At 38.5% G+C, this 21,918-nt stretch overlaps 1 protein-coding gene across 1 annotated transcript; it reads left to right on the forward strand.

The window, feature by feature from the left end:
* Positions 1–3,643: 3,643 nt before the first annotated feature.
* LOC306714955 (dual specificity calcium/calmodulin-dependent 3',5'-cyclic nucleotide phosphodiesterase 1B-like) lies at positions 3,644–18,514 on the forward strand. Its single transcript, XM_079185152.1, has 14 exons — positions 3,644–3,726; positions 5,722–5,835; positions 7,367–7,549; positions 8,020–8,086; positions 8,227–8,343; positions 8,717–8,857; positions 9,842–9,942; positions 12,205–12,330; positions 13,326–13,427; positions 13,576–13,696; positions 16,110–16,191; positions 16,448–16,565; positions 17,531–17,667; positions 18,081–18,514. Exons 1-14 carry the CDS (start codon positions 3,674–3,676, stop codon positions 18,176–18,178), a joined length of 1,560 nt encoding a protein of 519 aa, XP_079041278.1. The 5' UTR covers positions 3,644–3,673; the 3' UTR covers positions 18,179–18,514.
* Positions 18,515–21,918: the final 3,404 nt, after the last annotated feature.

Below are 21,918 nucleotides of genomic sequence, written 5' to 3' on the forward strand. Positions count from 1 at the left end.
TGTCCTGGTGAATGAAGCTACTAACTCGTTGATGTCATTTGCTGTTTGTTTGAAGTCTGCTACTTGTCGCTTTCATGTGAATTTTTTATGTTTTTTTTTTACTTTTTGTTTTTAGGTCTGTTAAGCCTGTGTGAAACTTCTATGCTGCCATCTTGGCCATGGTCCCCTTGGAAAAGAGATCTTAAATCCCAATTGGATAATCCTGGATACTTATTATCCTGGATAAATCAAAGTTAAATAAAGGGGTAAAATCTCTTTCGACTCCACACTCACTAACCTTACCAACCTGCCACCAGTCTTGTTCATCAGCAAGAACAGTTCTAAGGCTCTGCATGCAAATTAACAGTGGATCCTGTCCTTAGACCCTGAGGACAGTTAATGGTGGAAACTCTGGTCCTGAAATAAGTCTCTCTGCTGATTGTGTTGGTGACACAGAGCCGCTCCTGACACTTGGCATCACACACACACACATACTGTACACGCACTGCAAAATACAGTATAAATACACAGAGGAAAGGACTAGATGTAGCAGAGAGTGTAAACACAGAGCAGCATAGATTAACATAAACTACAGCACTATATACACACATTCAAACAGAGGACACATGCTGGCTTTACAGTAACAGGCACAAAGCTCATTCTGTGTTTCTGTAACACTTTCACACACACGCACAAATTGTCTTCAGCGGCGTTCAGAGCCAAGGGTCATGACACCGACTTGCAAGGTACACAGAGCAGCTGATAGACATCTCAGTCTTGTGACATGGGGGACCACACTGGAACGGTAAGACTGCCTTTATTGGTTTACTTTTCATACTGTGTACACTTTACTAAAGTTTTCAGTAATAGTCTCGCGTTGTTGTGGACCATAAAGTAGCAGAAGAGTTAGATTTGTTCATTCAGTGAATGGTGTTTTGTACAGTGAGGTGTCACTGTGTTTTCTTTTGCAACATGCAGACATTGTGATGGTTCTCATCAATGATATGACAACTAAAATACAGTACTATGTTGTCTTTTTTACAACCAGTTCAATGTTTAATGAATTACTCATATACTCCCGTAACACTACTGATTTCACATTTCGTGGTTTCTTCATGTTTAAGTTAAAATTTAAGATAGAAGCGATACAGTTGGAAGCAAACAAAGTATGTACAGTTAATTAAAGGGTCGGTTTACCTTAATTATCAACATTTTTGTCCTGCTTTTTTTTGGTTTTGGTTTTGAGCTAACTGTCTCTGAGAGTTTCTAATTTCATCCCCAATACAATGAAGATTAATGGAATTGTAGTTGTGGTCTAAGAGTCTTCATTCATCATTGCGACTCTGGCTGTACGTTGGCAGCTGTGCTTGGAGCTAAATGGTAATACTAGGATTGTAACATGCTCGTAATAATAATGCTTACTTGCGCTTTACAATACCTCTTACTTTCACTAGTAAGAATTTGGTCATGAATCAAACTATTGGACGAATACAAAATTTGACCGAATGACAAGAGATCACCAAAGTTCTACCGATTCATCTTGAGGGAACATATCTGTCCCAAATTTCATGGCAAAGCACATCAATAGTGGTAGAGATATGAGTCCTGACCAAACTGGTGGACTGACGGAGCGACATTGCAAAAGAGTCACACTGCTAGTGTGGCAAATAAATAAATATATATATATTAACATATCTTCAAAGAGACTATGTCCTTGTCACTCTGTGTGATCCATAAGACACACTGTCGATAGTGTTCAAGGACTATTTCTTTGGTGAAAAGTAGTTCTAATGAAAATTATTTGCAGCATATTTTGTGGATTATTTAGAACAAAAGGAATTCTGTTCCTTAAAGGAGATGTGTGGTGAGGTAGCAGAATACTGTCTAGAACTAACATGGTTGACTTGGTATAAGGTTCATCCAAGAGAAACTTGAGATAATAAGCCTTTGACCCTTTGACCATTGTATTCAGTCAAAAAACCCTTTGACTTGGGTAAAATCCCTTTGATTCCACTCTCCGTGCCCCTCAGTACCCTCAGTCTCTTGAACATCCAGTTCCCATGCAGCGACATGTCGCATTTAGATGATTTATGGTGCCACAGAGTCAGATTTCTCTCCCTGAAGTGTAGTGCATAGTGAGTAATAATTGGCTCGTATCACTGAGTGGACAGAGAGAGAGAGAGATCAGAGGGATCGCCATCATCACAGGGAGACGGATGGAGAAAAAATAAATAAAACAGTTTACAGTGTAAAGCAAGAGGCTGGCAAGCACACAAAGGGAAGATCGTATTTAGTTTTTAAAGGATTGTAAGTGACACTAGATGAATTACTCTTCTTAAATGTTTAATTGACATTACAGTTTGAATACAGTGTAAGTCTATCGCAGGAGCATCACTCTCTGGCATTGCTGATTCTCTTTTTTGCTACATTAAAACATAAAACATGTTGGTGAAATCAAAACAGCTCAAAGTGACACAGGAGATGGAGAATCATATGTTGCGATGTTACTTCTCATCATTTTTGCAATATGTTGAGTCATGTCAAAGAGCATGGGAGCATGAGAGTCAGTCTGACCCAGCAGCCAAAGCAAGACAAGCAAGGAGGGAGGCGGACAGCAGGCAGGGGGTTTTCCCATGCAAGCCACGTTGTCACACAGCTCTCACAATACTCTATAAATAAAGACTAGTAATATATTTAGGGCCTAGAACTATAAAAGTGTTTCGGGACGACGTTCATTGTCTCGTCTGATCTTGAAGGTGTGTGTGCTTTCCATTTTTGGCGTCTTAATGGACAAAAAAACGTTTGTTCTCTTTACTGCCCAGAAAACACTGACTTTTGTTGTTGTGACATTTCCAATAAAAATGTTTTGACACCGCTTTTAAAGTAAATTGTTGATAAGATCCTTATTATGATTTGAGGCTCTGTGCTGTTGATTGAAGGTGCCACTGCTGGCTCTGTGGCTGCACTTTTTATATTTTGTAAAAAAGGTCTCTGACACCATATTGTTTTCTCTTTGCATAGTGAATTCTGCGAATCAACTTCAACTAAAACAGATTAGTAAAAAAAAGAAGCAGCCTGTCACTGCAGTTAAAGAAAGTACATTTAAATGTTTGGGTGGCTATTTCCTGTGCAGTGCAGTATCAAGCACAGCAGTTAACCTATCTAGCTGTTGTGGGTGGCTTTCGAGGACAAGCTTTGTTTATGTGTCTTGGTTCGGGTAACTCTGGTGGGTTTCAGTGAAAGACTCTCTGTGTAGTTCCCTAATTTGCGTCTACGGTGGAAAATTCTCATTGGGGAATTGAGTACACGCGGCTTGAAAGCCTCGCAGTCAACACTTCATCAGTGAGTGAGGTCAACTCACTCACACTTCACTCAACGTGTGTACACATATACACAAACACTCACTCACTGACAAAGACACACTCTCTCTCCCCCCCCCCCCCCCCCCCCCACACACACACTGACACAGTTTGGGCCTGCCTAACCAATCAGAGTGAAGTGGAGTCGGTCCCCCCAGAAAGTGGGTGGGAGAGCTGTTGAAACAGAAGTCTGTCTCAGGACACACAAAGTTTGTGTTGGTGGTTTGGAGAACTTTTCTGCTTAGAGCCTCTGCAATCAATTTCCTTTTTTTCGTCGTTGTTATTGTTTTTTTCATTGAACTCTGGGGTCCATTAGGGCACAGCTTGAGTGCGGAATGGCTGAACTGGTGCGAATCCGTAAGAAACGGCTGCAGATCCCCATCTCTAGGTAAGACAGGGTAAAGATTAGCACAGATGATATCATAGTTGCATACCTACACGTCTAGCCGTTCTGTGACTGCATTAATAAAGCTGGAGGACTTTACCAAACATGCTACATCTTTAAATGTAACATGATTGATCACTGTTGGGTGCAGTAAGGCTGTCTGCATCACATTCTGATGTAGGAGTTTTCTTGTTTTGCAGCAATGGAAATATGTGAGTCAAAAATACAACCTGTACAGCACAGTGATGAGTGATAATGCAGCAGCACTCTGCAGATGTTTTGACTCAAATAATTATATCTTTACCTTGAAAAGTATCCTATAAACAATATAGTTGCCCTCTTATTTTTAATTTCCAAGAGATTTTACATATTTCATGCATTTATCAATATTTTCTTCAACTACACTTAGCAGCATGAGAGCAAGTGGCTGTGTGAACACTCATCTTTACTCGTGCTTTTTCTGTGGTCGGAAAATGTGTTGCAGAGGTGATAGGTCATGTGGTTTTGTTGTGGTTAGCACGATAATGTATTAGTGTCTGCAGTGTGAGCTGGGGTTATTTTTTTCCATAAATGTATACATTTCTCAAGACATGAAAGTCTTTTTTTTGTTCCAATTCATAACAATTTTATGGTGATATGAAATATGATCTGATATGGGTTCATGCTAGCGTTTTTATTCTCAATAAAATGAATATATTTCTATTTTGATTTGTGCTGACAAAGCTAATACCATTCAAACTCTTCTACATTGCTGTGCACCTAGTAAAAATGACACTATGTGTAGATTCAACAAAGCCTGGGCCAAAGGAGGATTTGTCATTTCTCTCTATAAACATAGTTTCACAAGTGCACTTGACAAGTAATTTCCTGTAAACGTCCTGTCTAGAGGCTCTTCTACTGTGAACAGCTGAAACTAAAAAGACTGTGTTATCATGAAAGATTACTTGAGATTGAAAGTGAGCGGTGGCATTCAGATGCATGCTATTTATATGACTCAACAGCTTTTGAAAGCCTCTGCCAGCGTGATAAACACTTGAAAAGCTGTGAGCGTCTCATCCCCAGGAGTTGTCTCCATGGGCGCGGTTTGAACACAATCCTTCTGGTCACGTTAGCGTACGCGCAGCACAACAACATGTTGAAGAGAAATCATCTGTGTTATCAGATCAAATTCATCTCTCTTTCAAATGGCTACAGAGAAAATAAAAATCCAATCAGAAAAAGATAGAAAGATTCCACTTCTATCGACTACAGGTGATATTTTTCATCAGAGCTTTATGCTGCTGTGTGAAAGCTTTTGGATTTACTACTGTGATGAGAGTACATCAACACGCTGCAGGTGGGGAACTTTGTAACATTTGCTACAGCATTTGCTTTTTATCATGCTGCAGGAGATTAATTCTGTTCCAACAGTCCTCTATGGTAACTTGATGTAACGTTTCAAATTGAGCAACATGTTCTCAGACAAGATCAGAATGTGGCCAAGACTTAAAAACTTAAAAACATAATTTTTCTTGGAGCCCACTTTGACAAAATGTGGGTTACATAAGACCTCAACCATGGGAAGTTTTCCTCTCATGGAAAATTTGGCACTAATGATGCCCTTTTGCCACTGGCTTTCTTTGGACAGCTTGGCATTTAAATCACTTCCAAATGAACTCTTTCCTTTCGGGAAGATTTCTCAACCTGTTAAAGCATACCTCGTTCCACCAACTCAAGACAGTGACAAGTGTTGTCAATTTACAGAGCTGTGATTAGAAAGCTTGTTTCACACAAAGTGCCCATTTTGTACAAACTGAGCTTACTTTTGGAGCTATAACTTTTATTGCTGTATCCGGTGGGATTTAAGGTGAAGACTTTGATGCCAAACTGCTGTAACCTCCAATCATTTTCACACAACTATTACTTCTCGGCAACTGCTGTTTTGAGAGGTGAAAACAGTTACACTGCTTTTTATTTTGCTGTGTTCACATTGAAATAATTGACTGTGTTTCCTTCCAGGCTGAGGAGCATGCTCAAGCAGCTGGAGGAGAAAGATGTTGACTTTGAAGAAATCAAAAAGAATCTGGATTTCACTGCGTCATTACTGGAGGCAGTTTATCTCGATGGATCAAGGTAGAATATAGTGGAATAATTTGATGTTGACATTTCCTGCTCTCTTTTAGCTCTTTCAGTGAACAGTTCCTTAATTTGAACTTGCATAGTAAAAATGCAAATGGACATAAAGGTTCCACAAATGGCCTGAAAGGGCGTAAAAGACTAGAACTTTACTGTTACTACCTTTACTGCATCTAGAGCCACTTATCTTTAGCAGGGTCACAGGGGCCTGAAGCCCATCCGTTCACACTGGGCATGAAGTGGGGTACAGCCCAAAAAGGTTGACGGTCACAGGGCTAACACATTAAGACAACCATTCACTATCACATAAATGGGCAATTTTGTGTCACCAAATTTGCCAACCTGCATGCCATGAGAAAACTGGCGCACCCAAAATAAACTCTTATAGGGGGTTGTTAGGCGGCAGTATCACTTTTTATTTATCTGAAAAGATGTATTTACTGAAAAATAAAAGCACTTATGGATTGCTTTCCTTTGTCTGGTGCCCTCAAATGACTAACAAGGCACCTGTAAATACTGATTATCAGATGCAAAAATGCAAAAAAAAAGTCATGAATCTTTCGCATATTGGCATTAAATTAAAAAAAGTCCAGACCATCTACAATAACTCACTTTTAAAATTTCAGGAAAACAGTAATTGTTCTGCTGTTAAACTAATGTGACGCTGATGTGGTTACACATGTACAAACTGTAAACTGACTGGATTGTTTCCTTTAACAGTTAATGGATATCATAAGCACCACTATATGGAAAAGTTTCTTCATGATCAGATGAGACATGTTTCCACTGAAAAGGTCTAACTGAGCGGTAACCTGCAGTTGCTGAGAAATGAAGCCAACACGGAAATGCCAAAATCTGCAGTTCTTCAAATGTCCACCTGAGCAGACTCCAAACGGGAGTCAATCTCTGAAGTAAACATGTTTACAGCCTTGTATAGAAAACAGTTGGCTAATATCTCTGTTTATGACGACTGTACGGGATGAATTTTTTATAAAACTCGCCCGTTTAAATTATATCAAGAATTACAGCTTTGAGTGACAGGTGGGTGCGGTTTGAGGTCACTAGCTGCTGTCTGCTCTGCTGTCGCCCTACCTCGCCTCAGCTCCACCAACGATTCACCTCTCTTTCCAATTTTAGAGTGCGACGCCTGGAGTCACCCACTTTGAGCTTCACAACGGCTCCTCAGCTAACCTATGGGTGACGTCACAGAAACTATGTCCTTCATTTATACAGTCTATGGGTCTAACACACTACATCACTTCCTCACTTTTTTTCACTACTCCCTATATAAGAGACATTCCAGGATTTACTCTATAATGAGCAGACAATTGAGATTTCGGACGCCACATCATTTTGTGTCACATAACTTTAGCAGAAATTCTGACACTCAAATTAAATGGTGTTAAATATAGTGCACCATGAATAGGGAGTGATTTTGGACACAGCGACTGATTTACCTATAGAGCTTTAATCCAGTATTTGCTGTCTGTGACTATGTTGTCACACCCTTGTGTGTTGTCTCGCTCAGGCAGTGTCTGGAGTCTGAGGACGACCTTCAGCAGCTGCAGTCAGACGGCGTGCCTTCAGAGGTCACCGACTGGCTGGCTTCCACCTTCACCCAGAGGGTTCGGCGGCCTGTACGACGCCCAGATGAGAAGCCCAAGTTCCGCAGCATTGTGCATGCAGTGCAGGCTGGGATATTTGTGGAGAGGTAAAATAACTCTTGTTAATTTTATCTTCTATTTATAGGCTCATGCTTTTTCAGAGAAGGCCTGTATGATTAGTCAGGATGTTTGATACTTGTCTGTAATAATGCAGCTGCTGCAGAGAAGAAACAGAACCAGTCATACAGCTATATGTTTTGTATATGAGACTTAAATACAATAAAATGAGGAAACTATAATCTCATACTATAAAACTCACATTGTAAATGACTGACTTTCACATCTGTCCTGTAACTCTAATATAAGCTCATGCAGTGTTGTTACTCACACAGCCACACAAAACACAGACAGCTGCACTGCACTGTGAAACATTAGCCTCCTTTTCTCTTTAAAACATCCTTGCAAAGGGGACAGGGACTTTGGAGGATTTATATAAACAGCTCCTGAGACGAGTTAGCTGCACAGTGTCAACATCTGAACTTTAACTGAACTCAACATAAACACTGCATTATTTCAGGATGTTCAAGAGGACCTACACTGCCGCCATGCCAGACGAACCTGCAGCGGTCGTAAACTGCCTCAGGGTAAGCCTCCACTAATCATCAATCTCTCCACGCGTCAAGTGTTTTTGCAATAAATCATAAATCGGACATCACAAAAGGGATCGTATACACATCACATGTATGTACCAATAACACATTTACTCTCCGCTCCTTCTCTTCAGGATGTTGACCGCTGGAGCTTTGACGTGTTTGCTCTGAATTCTGCCAGCTCTGATCACGCCCTACGAACTCTGTTCTTTGAGCTGATCACCAGATATGGCCTCAACAGCCGTTTTAAGGTCTTTTAACTTTGGACTTTATTGCACAGTTTATATATTGCACTTCCCATGAAATATGTTATGATAGAAATGTAAGAACATCAGTGCTGTGGACAACACATTTTTCAGTAATATGATCATTCTTCTTCTGGTAACCTCAGCTATTTTGGGAAATGTGTGTTGTAACTGCAGATTTAATCAGGCATATGGGTTTTATTATCAATTTGGAACAATGGGTTTGCCAGATTATGTGTGCAAATCACATGCATCATATCGTAAACCCTGTCAATCCTAGCCACGACTTTATTACAACTGTTTTAGCTTTTATTGTTGACACAGACTTTGTAAACTGTAAAAGACTGTGACTTTAATGATCAAGTTATGCACTTTGCAGATCCCCATCTCATGCCTGACAGAGTTCCTGTCTGCATTGGAGAGAGGATACAGCAAACACAACAACCCCTACCACAGCCACGTTCATGCTGCTGACGTGACTCAGACGCTGCACTGCCTGCTTCTGCGCTCTGGACTCGTGGTACACCTGGCTCACTTAAATACAATCTATTTTGGTGCTGCGTCACATTTTTAAAGGATGAGGCTGGTGTTTTTGTATATTGTCTCAATTGTCTACATATCCAATGAATAGACCGAGGTTGTACGAACTAGTTCTGAATTTGAGCATAACTTGACCTTGAGTCAAGCAATTGTCAAGCAATCTCATGAAAAGACCCAAATCAACAATGCGTTAGTCTGTGTCAGACTTCCCTATCCTGTCTGTGGCACTCAGCTGCCCGCTCATTTGTTCCTGCTGAAGATTTCAATTTAAAAAAACAGGTAACAAATGTATAGCCATTTCTTTTCTTTTTTTTTTTTTTTTTTACTTCTACAGTATTACATATAATAAAAACCATGTCATGTGGATGGATGGCCACACATTTTGCAAAGGCATTCATGATCCCCAGAGGATGAAGCCTAATGACTGTGTGGTGATCCTGTGATTTTTCTTCTAGCGCCACCATGAGGCTGACATTTGTGTTTTTCAGTGAAATGTCTCAACAGCTACTGGATGGATTACCCTCTGGATAAATATAAATCTCTTAATTTTTAATCTAGTAGCATCGTCAAGTCAAAATGATCATTTGTCCATTACTTAAACAATGACAGTCTATGAGGAAACACATCTTAGTCTTAAAACCATATTTAACATTTTACCTGCAAGCTTAATATCTGTATTTTAGTATTGTCCTTGTCAGCATGTTAGCATATGACCTTTATTAAAATTTTGTGGGCAACAACGGATATATATAAGGTGTATCAGGCTTTGGCTACAGAGGTAATGCTTAAAAGGAACAATTCGTTGCTGGTTTTGGTCTTTTCATAGAATTTGTTGAGGATAAGAAAAAGAAGCCTCATCATTTCAATCAAAGTGACTATGAACTGTTCCTCTCACTGTGTGCACACTGCTACACATACAGTTTGTTTTTTATATCTATCTGTTTCGTCCCTTGTATCTATCAAGCACTGGCTGACAGAGCTTGAGGTGATGGCGTCACTATTTGCCGCGGCCATCCATGACTATGAACACACAGGGACCACAAACAACTTTCACATCCACACAAAGTAAGCTCCTATTCTGAAACATATTTTACTAACCTTGTCTTATAAAGCACTGGCTATATATATGTATTTATATTTATATATTTATATTTTTGCTGCATCCTGTTGTGACATTTGCTAAATAGTAAGAGATGTCAGGCAATGTAGGGCTGGTGAGGAAGTGTTTCTTAGATGCAATTTTAGAAAGAGTGAATAGAGAGAGCACTAAAGCAAACACATCTTCATGGAGGGAACGCAGTATTTTTAGATGTAGATTTTCCACATAGGAGGGCTGAAGATCGTAGTCTCTTGGCACCCATCATCATGCTTTATTTTGGGGAAAATTATCGTCCACAATAAGACCACATATACCCAAACAGTATCTATCCTAAGGTCGTACTCCACCCAAAATAGACCCGGTTAGTGTCCTGTAGGCTGGAAATACTGGCTGTTATAACTTAACTGTTGTTTCTTACTTCATGAAGAATATTAGCTGTGGTCAGATTGAATTCATTTTGGTAACAATTCATTACATACAAGTAGTCACGGATCAAATACATCCATAGAAACCTTTTAAACCACTCCTGCTGCAGAATACACTTCTCCACTGTCCATATGAACCTGTGTATAACACTGCAGGACTACATTTGAAGTTTCTATGTATGTCTGCCAAAAAGGGGAATTAAATCCCAAAAGAGTCAAGGTACAAAGCTTTTATTACAAGATGTTCTATGTATGTTTGTTACTGTAACTCTTTATTTTATGGGTACTATAGTTTCCTATATTTTCCTAACTGATTAGTGACAGTAAATTCATCTGAACGCTCCTCAAAATGACCAAAATTGGTGGTAATTAAACAATGAAAGAACAGTGTTTAATTGGTACATTTCTAATCAATTTATTCATATTATAATTAATTGCTATCATAATCCTTTAGTCACTGCACAGCAGCTCAGCTGACCTTTAAATGTGTCTACAGGCAAGCACGTTCTCAAAGAAAGAAACAAAACGTTTGTATTTCTTAAAAGGTGCAACAACTAATGTTGTAATGTTCTTCAAAGTAAGAGGAGGCGGTGCGCGTACTCTAGATGTTTGGCTAACAGCTGTCTCTCACAGTAAAGGACAGTTTCTGGGCGTTGCTGAGCCAAATCCACATTGCCACAGCATATCTAAGTATACTTTTTGTTTTATTATAGAAACCATCACTTTTCCTAGAAAACATTGTAGAAGACAAAACAGATTAATTTCTTAATTTAGACCAGGGGTGTCAAACATACGGCCCGCGGGCCGGATGCGGCCCGCCACGTCATTTTATGTGGCCCGCGAATCTACCAGCAAAAGAAAAAAAAATGGAAATCGCGCACGGCGGAGCTCCTCCCCGATCCGCGCGCACACACCTCCACCAGCGTATGTGGCAGCAGCACCCCCCCCCCCCCCGCCGACAACCGGCCCTTTGGGGGCAACCATGATGCCGATGCGGCCCCAGAGCAACAATGAGTTTGACACCCCTGATTTAGACCTTATTGTTCAATTTATTCAATTGCTTGTTCACAAAGTCGCCTCCCTCAGGGGAAGGGGAAATCTTTTCAAATTATTTCCAGTATAATTACAGCCAAATTACATTGTTTTTACCAGGACGCTATATCTTCCGAGGAAATTAAATGTATTTGGAAATTACGAATCCGGACAATAAAGTGTTACTTGAGGGTTGTTGTTTTTTTACCATGAAATGTTATAATAATTAAAAAAACATTGTAACCATCATGAATTCAAGCTGACTGTGGCTTCCCTCTCTGTGAAGAATAAAACTAAACTTTTAACAGCCACCAGAAGACCACTTTAGCACACAGCTGAATGTTTTCTTTTAAGACATTTTCACAAGTGTTTTATTTTATGTTTGGTTGAACAAAATAATCACTAATTGGAAATCTTTTCACAATGTACTTTGTTACCCATCTAATAATGTAGATTATGCAAATGAGTGGACACAGAATGCCTAATTGAGAAATTAGTTAATTAGCTTGCTATACTGAGTCATTAACACCCACATGGTGCCTGTTTTTATCACATCCTCTCTCTTCCGCACTTCAAATTCATCATTACAGTCATTGTGCTTAAATTACTCCCTGAGGACTCTCTTTTTATCTCATTCATTCTCACCTCCTCCCTTCTTCACCGCAACAGAATTGTACAACTACACTTCAATGCTTATTAGCACACTGTAAACTCCCTTTCTCTTCTCTGTGCTGATCTCCTCCTCTTGCTCTTTCACTGTCTGTCTGCCAGGTCAGAGTTCGCGTTGATCTACAATGATCGGTCGGTACAGGAAAGCCATCACCTGAGTGCAGCGTTTCGCCTGTTGCAGGACGACCAAATGAACATCTTCACTAATTTGACAAGAGAGGAATGGATGTAAGACGACTATGTTTTTGCCATCTTAAATTCTGTTGCTTATCGTTGTTTCAGTCAGAGAAACTTAGGTCGAGCGATTGACCATTTATGGAAAATAGTTACGCAGACTTGGCAGAAAAGAGCTCTTAAAGAATCTGAGCAGCTACAAGGCTTCTGTGAGGAGATCTAAACCCCCGAATAACGGATAAGTAAACATAGAATAGTTAAAGGGGACATTTCAATACAATTTCACCTGCAGAACAAGTTTGTCCCCACATGGTGCCTGTGTGGGCTGTGTGATAGGGGCTTTGGCCAGAAAGGGGCCAGAAAGGGACTCCACAAGGGCGTATATCATCCGACATGGATTATCCTTAAATGATACTTTTAGTCCTTACCAGCTACAAGGCCGCTCCTCTAGCTGACCCTGACCTCTGACCTCTTGAGATCAAAATCCTCCTTCAGAAATCAATAAAAGATCACGTTACTATTTCTGTTTTGTGACTCATCCACTAAACAACAATAGAATAGAGATTGATAGATACCGACTGCAGTATCTATCAATCAAAGAGGTCATCAGTGAGCTAAAATCATCGTATCTTGTCATTCGCCTTAACAATGTGATTACAGAATTACACGACATACACAATTAAAAGTGAAAAAAGTCAACTATGGTTGATAGATATTGGCATCAGCTCACTTTCTCTCAGTGTGTGTGTAAATAATCCATTCCTGCACTGAAGAGAAAATGTTCAAACTGTTATAAAATGTACAATCATGGAGGCTGATGCTTAAAATATCACACATACAGTATGTGACTGTTTTATTCATGTGAGCGCTCTGCGGATATCACCAAAGAAAAACACCAGCAGCATAATGTAGTTAAAGCAGTCCGCATTACCATGGGAACAAGAAAATCCATCAGGAAATCTAAAAAGGCTTACCCCATTGAGTCTACTGTTTGCATTATTTACAGTTACTTCCCATAGTGCAAGGTCTTTGTGTGTTTTTGATTTTAGGGAGCTGCGATCACTTGTCATAGAGATGGTGCTGTCCACAGACATGTCCTCCCACTTACTGCAAGTCAAAGGGATGAAATCCTGTCTACAACAACAAGAAAGGTAACGCTAATGGACTGTGCTGTTGGTTCACACCGTGGTGCACAATCAAGACGCCATGAAATAAACTGCGATTCAGATGATTCCTGCCAAAAAGAGAAATCAGTGTCAAACCGTCAAAAACAAGAAGTGCATCATGTTTCATCAACAGGATTGACAAGCCAAAAGCACTGTCTCTGTTACTCCACACGGCTGACATAAGCCATCCATCCAAGCCCTGGGCACTGCACTCTCGCTGGACCACAGCCCTGATGGAGGAGTTTTTCAGGCAGGTATGAACTCTAATAATAAACCTGAAGCGACAGTGTGACTCATTCTCTCCTTCTCTTAATCTCATTCTGTTACTATTATCACACGTTGATTCAGTTGTGGAAGAGGTTTTAAGTGATAATTTACTTCAGTAAAAGTAGCAATAACGCAGTATACAAATACTCTATTACAAGTAGAAGTCCTGCATCCAAAATTCAGAGTGAAAGTACAAAAGTATCAATAACAAAATTTACTTTAAGTATCAAAAGTTAATGTACTAGCAAATGTATTTTGACCACCACTGCGTAGACTATTGTTATATGGCCAAACACAACAGAAAACAAGCCAGAATGCTACAATGCATTATAATGTAATGTACAGTCAATCGTACTAGAAGGGCTTTTGAGTTATTGTGTCGTTTTTGTCTCAGTGTTTTTCGTTAGTACTGTCAAGTTTCACTGTGAGTGGATGTCAGATCTTACGTGCAACATTTTCACTCAAGCATTGTACATCAACTTCACATACGCTCAGATCATTTCTTCTCTGTTCTTTTATGTCCTACTATACATCTTTATTTCTCTGAAGGGTTTGATCTGTTATCTTGGCATGATTGATCAGTCAAAAGGTTGGACAACTAATAACAGCTCTACAGCGCTACAGTTTTGTAAATGACTCAACGAAGTCAGAAAGGGGAATGTGAAACCTTCAGAGAGATTTATTAGTCAGAGCTAAATAAAACGACATGAATAACACAGGTATGAAGCAGAGACAGTCAGAGGAAAGACTCTTTGAAAGGTTTATTGAACTTGTACTTTGTGTGCTTGAAGCCACTTTAAACCTTCCCAGCTCAGATTTTATGCCAGATGTAAGTCTGGAAAAGAATCCTCTGAGAAACGAATGCACCAGATATGTACCAAACTATTTGATCTTGTTGACATGGTGATGATCCCTTTCAAAACTCACAAACCTCCTGGGCCATTATAATACAAGCTAATGATAAGCATCATCCTCTTCATCATCATTATTTTAAGTCATGTAAATAATTTGTAAGCTTATGTCAAAACTACTGCAGTTACTGAAGATTATATGTCAAACATATGTATGTTACTGTTATCCTATGGACTACACTATAGCCGAAACAATCACATGAATATGAATTTATTGGGGAAAGAAAACATTTGCGAGGAACATGTTGGTGAAAGTACAAGTTTTATTGATAAAGAAGAATTAGCAAATGCCTAAAAACAACTGCATGAAAAATGTAGCTTTCAAAGTGTCTGGCCACTGTCTGGAACAATAGTTAGCCTACAGCAGGACTACAGCAGCATCTAATCTTACCCTCTTCCTTCTTTGTCGACTCCGGGCTGAAGTCTTTATGGCTGCTCTTATTGCATACTGTCTCATATCCTTTTTCTACCAAAATTAGCGTTTTTTTAACATACAAAAATAGGCCATGGACTCATTTCGTATCCCGAGTACGCCGTGCTGTGGTACTGACCTTTCTGCTTTTCTTCCCTGGTGTGTTATGTTTGACGTAACAGTGAAAATGTTATTGTGGTTACTTATTTCTTTGTATCTGTTTATCTTTTATCTTTATCTTTTTATAAAATTGTCATTTATCTATTCAATTGACAAACATCCTATGTGTAATTGGCTCACTTCAAACAGGATCAAAACAATATTATTCTTTAGTTGACTACTGTAGATATGTTTTCCAAAATGAGGTCCAATGAGGGACATCGGATGGGGCAGGACTTTGTAAAAATTAAATAAAATCACACCAGTCATACATATTTAGTAAGATGCTGGTTTGTTATAGATGTTACTGTTTTCAAATTAAAATCGTTTCAAAACATATCCTTATCAAACATTGCACAAAGTAGTTTGTAATAAACTGCACAATACATTTCATCTGAGTATTATAGTGAAATAATCTATATATTGTGCTTTTTTAAAATCAAAAACAATGCAAGTTACAGAGCTGCTTACTGACAAAACCCCACTTTTCAGACTGAAGAAAACTGTCAATCTCGTGTTGCACAACCTACTTAAAATGTTATTATGTTCACACAAATGCCAGGTTTTGTGAGGCTGGTACTTTGACTGAGTGGATTTCCTGTAAATGCAGCATTACATTTCTATGTGTTGTTATACTCTGCTCTATTTTCACTGCCTAGAACTGGAAAAAATAGAATAGAAAGAGGATGTGTTGGGCAGCCATACTTGGTTTGGAAAATAAGATATGAGAAACCTCTCTCGGTAAAGGCTCGTTAATGTTTGTTGTGTTACTTAAAAAAACAAAAACGAAAGCTTGATATTCTTTGAACAATCCAAAAGTCTCAGCTGGTGAGTGTTGCAGTCTTTAAAAAGTTATTTTCAGGCGACGTGTGGGATGTTGTTTAAGATGTTTTTTTTCGCTCTTTCTATCTTTGTCAGGGTGATAGAGAGACAGAGCTCGGCCTTCCCTTCTCTCCTCTGTGTGATCGAAAAAGCACCCTGGTAGCCGAGTCTCAGATCGGTATGCCTCACAAAACGCCTTCCAAAACCTCTTTCTTTCACTCAGCCCTCTTCTCACTGATATTTAGATTTAGTTTTCATCCACACTCATGTTTGGTAAACTCTTGAAACAGCAGTGAAATACATGTCATATTACACCATATTACTTTAATCACTGAATTGCATTTGGATTTCATTAAAAAAAAAAAAAATCAGATTTCAGCAGCTCACAAACACTTTATTGTCATATGTTAATAAGACGACATTTTCTTTTAAAGGTTTCATAGACTTCATTGTGTATCCTACATTCTCTCTGCTGACGGACATGGCTGAAAAGATTGTTATTCCTTTGGTGGAGGAAAACCCAGGTCCACCAGACCCCTGCAACAGACACAGGTACCACATTGAGAAAGTGTTTACCCTTTTTGGAAATGTACATTGTACTCAGGCGGCAACTTCCGAGTCTGAGAGGTGAAGCCAATGCAGAAGTGGCTGTATAGAATGTGTATGAGAAAATGACATTTCTCATGTCTTGTTCAGAGTCTCACCGTCTCATGTACCTTCTGGTTACAGAAGATGGTAAAAGTTAAAAAACCAAGATGGCGATGGCCAAAATGTTGAACCCGAGGTTTCAGAATGTCAGTCCACAAACCCATGGGTGACGACATGGTAACTGTCCATGGCTCTGTCCAAAACCAGCCTTTAAAGAATCTCTAAAGATCACTAATGAACGATAAATTGTGGTTTAACAGGTGGTCATGGTACAGTATTTCTCTGCCATGTGCAATGACTTCCTGGTAAGCATGTTTTATAATACCATACGATGAAGCTGAGTTAGCTGTTTCCCCCTGCTTCCAGTGTCATGTGCTAAATTAAGCTAACTGTCTGCTGCCTGTAGCTTCTTATTTAACAATCTTCTCATCTAACTCTCAGCAAGAAAGCAAATAAGCGCAATTCCCCAAAATGTCAACATTTTCCTTTAAGAGGCGTTTAGATCTTTAAAGGTCTAGTCAGTGTGTAGGATTTGGCGGCATCTTGCAGTGAGGTTGCAGATTGCAACCTACTACGGAGGCAAAAGCGAAAATGTGAATGGCCCTATGTGTTTGCTTTGTCTGAGAAAAGAGGATGTAGAATGTAAATAGATAGATGTATGTTAAAAACACAGCAATTATTTTTAATTGGTTAAAGATATTCCATTTCTATCAATTCCCCTCAATGCTACACACAGTACCTTTAAAAAAAATCATAGATAAACTCACAATTATCTAAACATGAAAGAAAGAAAGAAAGAAAGGTGAATAAGGGTGAAACTAGAATAAAAAAGTACCAATATCTCTGAGAGCACTGTTATTTCTCCACAGTAATCTGTGGAAGGAGAGCTCCAGAGGTCTGCAGTGGAGTCTCGCTCATATCACAGCTGAGCTGGTGAGCTTCCGCTCCACTTGGACACGACACACCGAAGACAACAAGCTCAAATGGAAGGAAAGTGGCTCAAATGGTATGTTGTATATGTATTATCATACATGATCTTACGTGGTTTTACTCAAACATAATCTATGTTAAGGGGAAATACTGAAGAAATAAACAACACATCTTAATTCTATTCATATCCTCATTTTAATATTGTATTGATAGTCTCAATTCTATCTAATTTACAGCAGGGCTTTCCCCTATGAAAGTTTGACATCTGCTAACAAAATACAATATCTTTGTTCTAGATGTGTGACAGATTTGGCAGAGACAAAGCCTCTCTGCCCCATAAATGTTCTATCTGTTCTATCTCCTTGATTTGATTTGTTATCTGCTATCATTTCACAGTGATCTCACGAGGAGATTAGCAGATACAGATATTGTTTTCCATCCAGCTTAACAACATTTCCAATGCCTTTTCCAATCTCCTATATCCTTCAGGATTTTCAGACCCTAGTATGACAAAAGGGCAGAGATCCAGACAAGAGGAGCTGTCAGAAAAATCCCTGCAAGACCCCACTACAGATTCAAAACAGTAGACAGGACTTAGTTTATTATGTGCTTCTTTTTTTTCAGATAGAATATCTTCAAAGGTTAACTGAGGTTAATGCTGAGTCACTGTTTGTAACAAATCCTTCTTATATTGTGATTGTGGGAGTTATGGGGAGGGTGGTTTAAGGTTAAATTCATCTTCCCAAGGTAAGATGAAGTACATTCACAGAAATGTCCTCATGTCTTATTTTATAGTTTACTCTGATAATTTAAATGCAAAGTGTACATGCTGGCCATGGTATAGCACATCGTGCATGTTATTAACTTAATTTGCCACCTAAACACTTGTATGGAACATTTTACATTCAATAGTTATATACCTGTACACAAATCATTTATTGTAGAAAACCATAAAACCAATAAACGTTGAAAATATGTAAATATGTGTCATATGATTCATTATAAGGCTGGCCTTGTTATGGTGGGACATTGTGCCTTGTTGTTTTTTGATTAAAACATTTTAAAGTATTTATCTGCAAGGTCTAAGACCCTAACATTTGATTGAACTGAAGCCACCATCTTGCATCATTTTAACAATTATTATATTTAGTTCTGCGTCTGCAAAGTTAATTAGAACAGATTCAGTGGCTTATTCAGCAAACCCATGAAAAACATTTAGACATAAAAGGCCAACTCAAGTGATATCCTTGATGGTTTTTTTTTATATGCAATCCCTTTTTAAAGTAAAACAAAATATATTATGTTATGTGTTTAAACACATGACAACTATTGGACTTCTGTCCATCCTGGGAGAGGGATCCCTCCTCTGTTGCTCTCCTTAAGGTTTCTTCCTTTTGTTCTCCCCGTTAAAGGGTTGTTTTGGGGGAGATTTTCCTGTACCGATGCAAATTAGTGATTTTGTGCTACACAAAATAAATTGAATTGAATTGAATTGAATTGAATTAAACCACTTGCGAGAATTCGGTCAAGCAAAAATAGTTTGACTGTAAGAGGTGATGTTTGTAGCGCATACATCATGACCATGTTTGGATCTAATGAAGGTGCTAAATGTGAATATCAAAGCATTGCTATAGCACTACAAAACTATTTGTTATGTAAAGATAAAGCAAAGAAGAGCATCATCCTCAGCAGAGAATTAATTCACTCTCCCTCTATATGTGCTGCCATCCGAGCTTCTCTGCGCCTTGTTTATGTACAACCGAGCGTGCACGTTTGTGCTCATATGATGGTTCCCGATGGAAACGCAGCATCGCCGCAGAGGCATATCTCTACACTGCAACAGCGGCGACTTTAGTGTTTTACTCTCAGGAAATCCTGCAGCATATCCACCTGCAACATGCTTTAGTAGCAGAAACTTACAATAGAAGGGATCAATCTCACAAATGCACTTGAAAGTATAGATGTCACATATAGCTTAAATTACCAGTTTACCCAAAATCCCAAAACAGTCCTGTGTATGAAAAATGTATGTGTTGTTATGCTCCTGGCTCTGAGTCCATTGAATTATTTATTTGCAGAGTGCCCATTTTCAGGATTTAGGATACCTCTACTGCAGTGATGTCAGAAACTTGAAGTTTAACTTGAAGTTTTTAGAGACTTTCCCCAATATATCTATTTTTTGATGTTTTATTAGTAAAGCAGGTCCTTGTTTACATGCTTTGAACATTAAAGACTTTGTTTGGAGCAGACATCATGCTGAGTCTGACCGTCAAACATACTTTTAACTTGACTGGATGCAAAATTCCCAGATAAGTACGAACAAAAAACAGCCAATGACCAATTTAAACATTTTATTATATCAAACAAATTTAGATTACAGATGTAATCATCAATCAATTCAAGTAAAATTGGAACAAAACTCCATGTAAAGTACACTATTACCATTCAAAAACAGAACAAACATTACATGGTCCATAAATATACTGCAGAAGAAGAAAACAAAAGCTTGCACAGGAATGTTTTCATTGTCTTTCTGGTTCATTGTGGTCATTGCAATGATCAATACTAGGGTGGCTTTAGTTTACTGTTTCAGTCTGTTTCATTTCTTTCAGGCATGTCAAGTATTAATGTGAGTGTCATGAAAGGATTGTCACATAATCTACATAATAATGCCACTTCAGTGATACAAATAACAGATGAAATAACATTTAAGAGTAAGTTGACAACTTTATAATGGCGTTCAGTCAATAAAATCGTTGTCTGGTATTTTAAATGTTTGATTCTCTGTTGAAATAAGTTCCCCTACAAATTAAAGCACAGTACAGAAAAGTCACTGTACATCTAGTGCCATGCAGAAAAGTTTTTTTTTTACTAGCATTTAGTTTCCAGAAAAGCATTCAAGTGTTAAAAATTGGGTGCAATTTGTACATTTTGGTTATTAGTGTATTGCTGTAACCAGACTCATTGTTGTTAATTGGGATATTAGCAGTAATTACTTGCTACATTGAAGTCCAACTGAAATCACATTTAGTTAACTCTTCATGCAGTCAAAAATGAATGTCAACATTCTTTTGTTTATTTTAAATGTGTTTTAAAGTTTTTCTTATTATTAAAAGGAAAAGAAATATCAGAAACATCCCATTTCCTCTCAGTAGTCGGGGGCGCGTCTGTGTTTGATTGACAGCAGCTAGTAGGTGACTTCTGGAGAGACTAAGTAAAAAATTACCTGGTAGCCTCCACATCATGAGCAGACAGCATGTTGTTAGCACTGGTATTGAAAAGTAAATACCACACCATCATCTAACTGCACATTTGCATGTACGTTTACATGCTGTTAAATGTGCTGCAGCAGAGCAGCTAGTTAGCTAAAAAGCCTGAAATCTGACTTTTCCAGAGCAATCTTCTCTTCTGAATGTTTGTTTGGTCGCTCATCCAACAAGCAGGACCAGACGTGTGTTCACGTTTAAGAGTTATGCACGAAAGCTGATGTTGGGTTGTTGTTTAAAGTTTGCGGCTCATGTTGTGTTGCAGGCTTTGCTCTGGCCGTTCGAATGAAGAGGTTACTGTTTTATGCAAATATGATGTATAATGAAGACCAGAGCAGTATTGCAACAAATAAATGAAAAGTTCTCTCTTTTGATTTCTGTTTTTTTTTTTTTTCTCAAAGTTGAACACAAGAAAAGTAATTTGCTGAACAGATTTGTAATGCCTTTAGGGCTACAACTAGTGATTTTATTCAGCAAAGAATCTTTATTATTTTCCTGAAAACTCTCGAGATGACGTTTTCAAATGTCTTGTTTTGTCCAATAAACAGTCCAAAACCCTAAAATATTTCATTTATAATAGTAGACCACTAAGGAAACCAGCAAATCCTCACACTGGCAAAGCTGGAACCAGAGAATTATGGAAATTAATTTATGGAATATTAAAATATTTGCCCATACATTTTCTGTAAATTGATAAATGAACTAATCGTTGCAGCTCTACATGTTGCAGCAATAAAAGAACATAACAGCAATTTTATTTGAGTTGTACTGTAAGAATAAATTCATAGCTGTCCAATCAAGTAATTGAAACAAACTTTAATATAGTTTTTCTTTAAACTGTCAATCAACCCAGATGTGTCACTCACTCATTTAAGATTCAGCATCTAACTTAGCAAAATGATTTGAATTTAAAAGTGGTCTCGGTCCCTGTTATTTATGAGCTACAAATACATTGTTATTGCTTTGAGATGGAACAATAATTGAAAGAGTCATGGCACATTAATGATAAAATGGCACAAAAATGATTTGTTGCCTTTGAACATTAAAGGGGACATTGTGCA

This window comes from Pholis gunnellus (assembly GCF_910591455.1).
Source record: "Pholis gunnellus genome assembly, chromosome: 3".
In the NCBI taxonomy this organism is placed as follows: Eukaryota; Metazoa; Chordata; class Actinopteri; order Perciformes; family Pholidae; genus Pholis; species Pholis gunnellus.